At 50.3% G+C, this 8,312-nt stretch overlaps 1 protein-coding gene and 1 non-coding gene across 4 annotated transcripts; one reads left to right on the forward strand and one right to left on the reverse strand.

Moving 5' to 3' along the window:
* Positions 1–398: 398 nt before the first annotated feature.
* On the reverse strand, positions 399–479 carry TRNAL-AAG. The gene has a single exon. It is a non-coding gene; the product is annotated as a tRNA-Leu (tRNA).
* A 59-nt stretch (positions 480–538) lies between these two features.
* LOC119323733 (peptidyl-prolyl cis-trans isomerase FKBP16-1, chloroplastic-like) lies at positions 539–2,775 on the forward strand. 3 transcript variants are annotated; one of them, XM_037597436.1, is made up of 8 exons: positions 539–668; positions 797–982; positions 1,471–1,505; positions 1,598–1,691; positions 1,853–1,913; positions 2,030–2,075; positions 2,156–2,226; positions 2,372–2,775. In XM_037597436.1, exons 1-8 carry the CDS (start codon positions 601–603, stop codon positions 2,447–2,449), a joined length of 639 nt encoding a protein of 212 aa, XP_037453333.1. In that variant the 5' UTR covers positions 539–600; the 3' UTR covers positions 2,450–2,775. The 3 variants fall into 3 exon arrangements, with proteins under 3 accessions (XP_037453333.1, XP_037453334.1, XP_037453335.1); XM_037597437.1 differs by having other exon boundaries at positions 1,604–1,691; XM_037597438.1 differs by lacking the exon at positions 539–668 and having other exon boundaries at positions 841–982; positions 1,464–1,505.
* The last annotated feature ends 5,537 nt before the right edge of the window (positions 2,776–8,312 follow it).

Below are 8,312 nucleotides of genomic sequence, written 5' to 3' on the forward strand. Positions count from 1 at the left end.
CAAGGAGAAAGAAAACCCTTTTAAGATCTTTTGAGAAGAGAAATTGATTGTAATCACCAAGGTGTCAGATCAATGAAAAAAGTTATAGAAAAAAATATCATTCTTGCGTTTTTAGGACGATACTACCAAGGAGAAAGAAAAGGATTTTCATACTTTTTAGAAGCGAAATCTAGGAATGTTGGGACTAATAAATAGTTCTAACTAAAAAGACCTTATTGAAAATGGATACAATCACCAAGAGAAATATAAATTCGCCAAGGCGTTAGATGAGTGAAAAAAAATCTTTGATATGTTTTTCATATCTTTTCAGAAGAGAAATCTAGGAATGTTGTAGGATTAGTAAAAAGTTCTAAACCTTCTTGAAAATGGATACAATCACCCAGAGAAATAAAAATAATTGACCAGAGTGGGATTTGAACCCACGCCCTTTCGGACCAGAGCCTTAATCTGGCGCCTTAGACCAACTCGGCCATCTGATCATAATTGCTTTGTTTGGTGTTTCATTTTATCTATTCTCTATCAGCGGTTCTCAGTTCTATCCGCAGTCAGATAAGCACTTGCCTTTGTCCACTGCGACACTGCCTTATCCTGACCTTTACAATGGAGTCTGCACCGCACGTAAAATTCCCCAATCCATTCCCGTGCGCCTCTCCGTCTCCTAGTCCCAGGTACTAACGCATAACACGAACAAATCCTCTCTCTCTCCCTCCAAACAGATTTGATCCTCTCTCTCTATGGGAATTTCATCTCAAAGACTCAAACTGACCTCGTTCTTGGGCGTTTCCAATCCAATCAGACGCCCGCATCCACTGGAACCGAAGGCGACCAGGTCGACATGCCGCGGATTCAGAGCAGTGTGCGGGGTGTCCGGGAGGAGAGCTGTTTCAGGGCTGGCTCTTCTTGGCGCCGCTGCCTCTTGCGCGAATCTCCTCGCCGTGCCCATGCCGGTGCAGGCAGCAATGCTGGAGCCCGATGTCATCAGGTACTGCGTGTTGCCTGGTTATGAACCACTACCGCCCTGTTACTAAATATAGATGGCTTATTAGAAACAGTGCAGTGTAAATCTGGCTCATACTGCACACAAGGGTATTCAGATTGGTTTCTTGGAATAAATGGTTGGGTTAAAATGGTAGTATAAACTTAGTACAAAGTTGAGTCATCTATTTTAACGGAGGGAGTATTATATACACAACAATGACTGTCAAAATTATGTGTTGGAAGTCATATCATCACTGCTCAAAATATCGTTTAGTATGTCCTAAGGGTTGGGGGCGGCAGCACCTAGGGTTTGAGGGGGAACCCTGAGTCACCCTGGGCAGGGACAACGCGAGGGACGAGTCGTTTCCACATATCAGAATAGATGGACTAATTATGTTTGTGTGAAATGAACTGATTCTTGTGAAATTCTTACATTATGTATCTTATATTTTATAGTATGCATACTGGTTGATTTATGTTTGAAGTGTTCAGGTACAGAAAGCTGGACAGTGGAGTAAAGCTTGAAGGTACTTGCCATTAGTGGGATCTTTTTACACAAATACTCCAGTTGCTGAGATGAGATCTTATAAATGGAAGAACTCTGTTTCTTGATCTGAAGATGTAGTCGATGGCGAAGGGCCGGAGGCTCGGGAAGGCGATTTAGTGCAATTCAACTACGTGTGCCGCCGTGCAAATGGTTATTTCGTGCATAGGTCAAGAGAATATTGCCATTGACTGAATCCTTGATTGTGTTGTTCATATAGTACTAGTACTAGCTTGTAAAGTGCATATATGTGTTGCATTTTCAGTACTACCAATACTGCTCTTCTTTGACTCTCATTATGCTTTTGCCTGTCTGTTTTCTCTGATGCAGCACGGTGAATCAGTTCAGCGGCGAGAGTAAGCCGGTGACACTTCGACTCGACATGCAAGAGGTTCCAGGACAGGATTTCTCTTGGCAATTGACCCTTCTGCAGATGATTTAAAGGTTTCCCATAGCAATTTCACATCCTTATGGCTTCTCTTGACAGATGAATCATTTTTCTTGTAGATGATTCGGGGCCTCAAAGACGTCATAGTCGGCATGAAAGCCGGAGGTGCTGTACAGTTTCAGGCATTTTCTGACAGTTTTCTTGGTTTAGCCACTAGAAACTTTTATTTCTCCGTGGCTTTGCAGGCAAGAGGAGGGCTCTGATACCCCCTGAAGTAGGCTATATCGACGAGAGCTTGCAGCCCGTACCGGAGGAGGTACGGCCTAGCTAGCTCATGAGCTTATCTGAATCTTGTCATGTTTCTTTCACATCTATACTCCGGAAGCAACATATTTACCTTTCTCCTTTTGTTTTCTGATGATTTGTGATCATTCTTGTGCTTTATTTGGTTGCTACCGCAGTTTGGACCACGCCGGAGCCTGCTGTCGCATGCCAAGGAACCGCTGGTGTTTGAGGTTCAGCTGCTCAAAGTCCTGTGATCATTGTCTCATGATCATCACATGCCAATGCAGATAGAAGCTCTCCTGTCCTGTTCTACAAGTGAAGAGAACCACAGTGATTCTTTTCTGGACTTTTTTCTTCAAATTTCTTTCTGATTTTTTTCTTTTCAAACCATGTGTTTGTTCGTTCTTCCGAAAAAGCATTCAGCCAGTTGGATGAAGGTATAGAAGAGAAGAAAGCACAAGGATTTCCTTCACAACAGCACTATCAACTGTGGAGGGTTTCTACCCTTTCCTTCTATAATACAGTATATGATACGCACACTCGTGTGTATTCGAGAAAAAAAAAACAGCACTATCAACTGGAACTGTCCGTACGAACGTTTCTGATCTATCTGTCGATGGTGCAATGGGCAGTGTAGTACAGGCAGTAGCCACTAGCCAGGGAACACAGACTTGCACAGCAGCACCGGCAACTCCGGGCTGCGGCTGCCGCCGTCGTCTGGACAAGGAGGAGCAGGAAGAGCCAAAGAGGCCTCTTGGATTCCGACGAGCCCTCTCATCGGTGAGCCAGAGACGGTGACGCAGCGCACGATCACATGCCGCGGGAGGTGGCTGCCGGCCGCGGCGGCGACGCAGCCTTCGTTGCCGAGGCACCACACGTCGGCGATGCTGAAGCTGCTGCCCAGGACGCTAAGCCATAGCCGCGTGTAAGACAATAAATTTTGGAGGAACCAGCATAACCCTCTAGGGGTGGCTTATCTCATTATATATAATGGATGTGTTACAATACGTACATAAGTACAGAAGCTATACATAGTCTAACACCCTCCCTCAATCTTAGCCACTTTCTAAAGAACTGAGAAGGGTAAGATTGCGCCTACAAGCCTCAAACTGTGGTAGAGGTAAAGGCTTAGTGAAGATGTCTGCAAGTTGATCCTTAGATGAGATAAACTTGATCTGGAGTTGCTTCTGTGATACACGTTCCCGTACAAAGTGATAGTCAACTTCAATGTGTTTCGTTCGGGCATGAAATACTGGATTTGCAGAAAGGTATGTAGCACCGATGTTATCACACCAAAGAATAGGAGGCTGTGGTTGAGACAAACCCAACTCCTGAAGCAAAGACTGCATCCAAATAATCTCTGCAGTAGCATTAGCCACAGCCTTGTACTCAGCTTTAGTACTGCTACGTGACACAGTAGCCTGTTTCCGAGCACTCCAGGCGATCAAATTAGGGCCAAAGAATACTGCATAACCCTCCGTGGATCGCCTGTCATCTGGGCTACCAGCCCAATCTGCATCAGAGAAGGCCGAAAGGACCCGAGAGGAAGTCGGCCGAATATGCATACCAAATGTCAGGGTGAACTGAACATAACGAAGAATGCGTTTAACAGCAGCCCAATGAGTATCTCTAGGAGCCTGAAGATACTGACAAACCCTGTTAACAGCATAAGAGATATCTGGTCTCGTGATCGTTAAGTACTGAAGTCCACCAACAATGCTCCTGTACTCTGTGGCATCCGCATAAGACAAAAGCTCACCATCAACAGTTGTTATCTTGTCGGTAGACGACATGGGTGTGGTGGTCGGTTTGCACTTCAGCATGCCCGCTCTTTGTAACAACTCCAAGGAGTACTTCTTCTGCGAAAGGACAAGACCAGTAGCACGAGAAGTGACCTCAACTCCAAGAAAGTAGTGAAGCTTCCCAAGATCTTTGACCGCAAAATCAGCACCAAGAGAGCAGACAAGAGCATCAGCAGCATACTGAGAAGAGCTGACAAGGATAATATCATCGACATATACCAAAAGATACATAGTGACTTCTGGCTTCTGTAGAAGAAATAATGAAGTGTCAGCAGTGGACGGCACAAACCCATGAGCACGAAGGGCAGAGGCAAGGTGGGCATGCCAGGCACGAGGAGCTTGCTTCAAACCATATAGTGCTTTGGAGAGACAACAGATATAGTCAGGACGATCAGGATCAGAGAAACCAGGCGGCTGTTTCATATAAACTTCTTCCTCCAAAAATCCATGTAGAAAAGCATTCTGCACATCAAGTTGACGAAGTGACCAACCACGAGAAACAGCAATGGAGAGAAGAAGCCGAATAGTGGTAGGCTTGACGACAGGACTGAAGGTGTCCTCATAGTCAAGACCATGGCGCTGCCGAAAACCGCGAGCAACAAGTCGCGCTTTGTAACGCTCAATAGATCCATCCGAATGCTTCTTCACTTTGAATACCCATTTTGAGTCAATAACATTTACCCGTGATGGTGGAGGAACGAGAGTCCATGTCTTGTTACGAAGGAGAGCATGAAACTCCTGCTCCATAGCCTCTCGCCAATGTGGAATGCGCAGGGCAGCCTGATATGAGCGAGGCTCAGAAGATGGATCCGCAACAGCAGCAGCCAAACAAGCAGCCAACCAAGCAACCGTACCATCCTTACGTTCCTTAGGTTTGAAAATGCCACTGTGACTGCGTGTATGTGGTCGGGACACAGGAACCACCGAGGTCGACGGAGCAGCCTGCAACGGGCTGGAGGACGGCGACGTTGACGAGTCAGCCGGTGACGAGGAGCCAGACACAATAGCCTCGGGCTCGGTCGGCGAAGAAGGCCGGCCCACCGGCGAAACCGGCAGAGCAGACGAAGCAGCTGGCGACGCCGGCGTCACAGACCGGGCCGATGGCGAGCCCGGCATAGTGGGCCGTGGCGCGGCCGGTGTCGCGGGCCGATCCGCGGATGAAGGCGACGTGAGGACGGCGTCGCGGACCCGAGCTGCAGGCGAAGACGGCATGACGGGCCGAGCCGCGGGCGAAGACGGCGTGACAGGCCGAGCCGCTGAAGACTCGGCGGCCGCTGGCGAAGAGGGCCGAGCCGCTGGAGACTCGGCGGTCGCTGGCGTAGCGGACCGAGCAGTGGAGATGCTCGGCGCGACGGGCTCTTCGGGTGACCATGCATGGGCACGTGAATCGATGCCATGCAACATAGGGCGATCAACGTGCCCATCAGAAGGCGGCGATGATGGTGGTGAATCCTCCAACAGCTCCAAACGAGCCCCACGTCCGGTTCCTGCACCATGGTTAGGTAACAGCAAAGAAGAGTATGCAACATCATCAAATTGGTCGGAAGCAACAGAGGATGAATGCAGAGATGGTGGTTCGACAGTGGACACAGGAAGTTTGGCAAAAGGAAAAACATGCTCATCAAACACGACGTCCCGAGATATATAGACACGATTAGTGGGAACATGAAGACATTTGTAACCTTTATGAAGAGAGCTATAGCCAAGAAAAACACACTTCTTAGAACGAAACTCAAGCTTGCGCTTATTATATGGACGAAGATGCGGCCAGCAAGCACACCCAAATACCTTGAAAAAGGTATAATTAGGTTTTTCATTAAGGAGAACCTCAATGGGAGTCTTCATGTTTAAAACACGAGTGGGAGTACGGTTGATGAGAAAGCATGCAGTGGTGAAAGCATCACTCCAAAACCGAAACGGAACAGATGCATGGGCCAAAAGAGTAAGACCAGCTTCAACAATATGACGATGCTTACGTTCGACTGAACCATTCTGCTGATGTGTATGTGGACATGCTAAACGATGAGCTATCCCAAGCGACTGAAAGAAGGAGTTGAGGTTGCGATACTCGCCCCCCCAGTCCGACTGGACATGAACAATTTTGTGCTTGAGAAGACGCTCAACATGTTTTTGAAACTGAACAAAAATATCAAACACATCAGATTTGCGTTTAATAAGGTAAAGCCAGGTAAAGCGACTATAAGCATCAACGAAACTGATATAGTAATTATGACCACTGACAGAAGTCTGAGCAGGACCCCATACATCTGAAAACACAAGTTCTAAAGGATGTTTCACCTCACGACTGGACTCCGAAAAAGGAAGTTGATGACTCTTCCCCTGCTGACAAGCATCACACACTGCTACATCTTTATTACTAGACAAACTAGGAAGCTCATGACGACGCAAAATATGACGGACAATAGGTGTGGCCGGGTGACCAAGACGAGCATGCCACTGTGACGGAGAGACCCGAACTCCACTGAAAACACGGGCGACGCCAGGATGCTCCAGACGGTAGAGGCCCTGGCACAACCGCCCACTAAGAAGAATGTTCCTCGTGCCCCGATCCTTAATAAAAAGATCAAAAGGGTAAAATTCACAAAGCACATTATTATCACGTGTGAGTTTAGGAACTGAAAGAAGATTACGGGTCACAGATGAAACTCGAAGAACATTGCGAAGCTGAAGACTCCTATTGGCATGTCTAGTGAGAAGAGATGCTTGACCAATATGAGAGATGTGCATACCTGCTCCATTGGCGGTGTGGATCTTGTCGGAGCCATGATAGGGTTCACGAGTGTGAAGCTTCCCCATCTCGCTGGTCAGATGCTCTGTCGCCCCAGAGTCCATGTACCAGTGTGGATCGATGGAGTAGGACTGAGTGTGTCCCTGTTGCTTCTGCGGCGCGGGACGATCAGCCATGGCGACCTGACGGGCATTGTTGCGTGTATCTTTGCCGTCATTGCCAAGACCAAGGAAGCTTCGCTGGAAGCGCTTATGACACTTGGAGGCCCAGTGCCCATCGCGGCCACAAAGCTGGCACACACGTGGACCGCCAGCCCCCGGTAAGGTCGCAGTAGGTGGGGGGGCCGAGGCGGGCGACGGTGGCAGCCCCAAGGGAGACCGGGGTGATGAAGAAGAGCGGCCATCCTTGGTGGCGGCGTTGGCCGAGAGGGAGCCAGTGCCCCTGGAGCGGCGTGTCTCGACCCGTTGCTCAGTGAGAAGGAGCCGAGAGAAAACCTCGTGTGCCAGCATGGGTGTCGAGTTGCCCCGCTCGTTGATGATCTCGACTAAGGCATCATACTCCTCATCAAGACCATTGACAATAAACGAGTTGAACTCGGAGTCGGTGAGGGGTTGTCCAATGGAGGCCAATGTGTCGGCGAGGCCCTTGACCTTGTTGTAGAACTCAGTGGCAGTGGAGTCAAGCTTCTGACACTCTCCAAGCTGACGACGGAGTGCAGAGACACGAGCCTGGGACTGCGCTGCAAAGGTTCGCTCAAGGATGATCCAGGCCTCATGAGACGTCTTCGCGAAGACAACAAGTCCGGCAACTGCCGGCGAGAGGTTCGCCTGGTCCTGCCCCGTCCAGACGCGATGGGCCGGATTGTAGACCGGACCGTGCACGCTGTCTACCAGTGCGGGTGGGCAGGGAAGCGATCCGCCGACGTAGCCTAGCAGGTAGTGACTCCCCAAGAGCGGGAGAACCTGCGCACGCCAGAAGATGTAGTTGTCGGCGGAGAGCTTGATGGTGATGAGATGACCGAAGTGAAACGGCGGCGGCGAAGACGATCCCATCGAGGGGGCTGCCTGGGGTGCAAACACCATGGAGGCAGCCGGAGGCACCGAAGCCGATGCGGGAGGAGGCGGGACCGCAGCCAGGGCGGACGCCGCAAGGCCCGCGGCCGGGGCGGACGCCGCCAACCCCGCCAGCGGGGCGGTGTGATCCGCTTGCGGCAGGAGCGGCGGGACGACGCCCGCGGAGTCCGCAGCGGACGGCGGCGCCGCGGTGTGGACCACGAGGTCGCGCCCAAGCGAGGGCGCCGGCGGCGTGGAGTAGACGGAGCCGATGCTCCTGGTCCCGATCGGAGCCGGAATGTCGACGGCATCGAGCGGGAGGTTGAGCAGAGCCGCAAGAGAGGCCGGGAGAAACCCCGCAGCAGTGGAACCGGTGGTGGCGGCGCTCGACATGGCGACGGTGAAGGCGGCGGCGGCGGTGCGGGTATTAGGGTTTGAAAGCGGAAGCGATCGTAACCTAGCGTGATACCATGTAAGACAATAAATTTTGGGGAACCAGCACAATCCTCTAGGG

This window comes from Triticum dicoccoides, chromosome 6B (genome assembly GCF_002162155.2).
Source record: "Triticum dicoccoides isolate Atlit2015 ecotype Zavitan chromosome 6B, WEW_v2.0, whole genome shotgun sequence".
Classification (NCBI taxonomy): Eukaryota; Viridiplantae; Streptophyta; class Magnoliopsida; order Poales; family Poaceae; genus Triticum; species Triticum dicoccoides.

Coding starts and splice junctions, on each gene's coding strand:
- LOC119323733 (XM_037597436.1), top strand. CDS start 601: ATGGAGTCTGCACCGCACGTAAAATTCCCCAATCCATTCCCGTGCGCC. Junction 1,506..1,597: donor CAGTGGAGTAAAGCTTGAAG/GTACTTGCCATT, acceptor CTTGATCTGAAG/ATGTAGTCGATGGCGAAGGG. Junction 1,692..1,852: donor AATGGTTATTTCGTGCATAG/GTCAAGAGAATA, acceptor TCTCTGATGCAG/CACGGTGAATCAGTTCAGCG.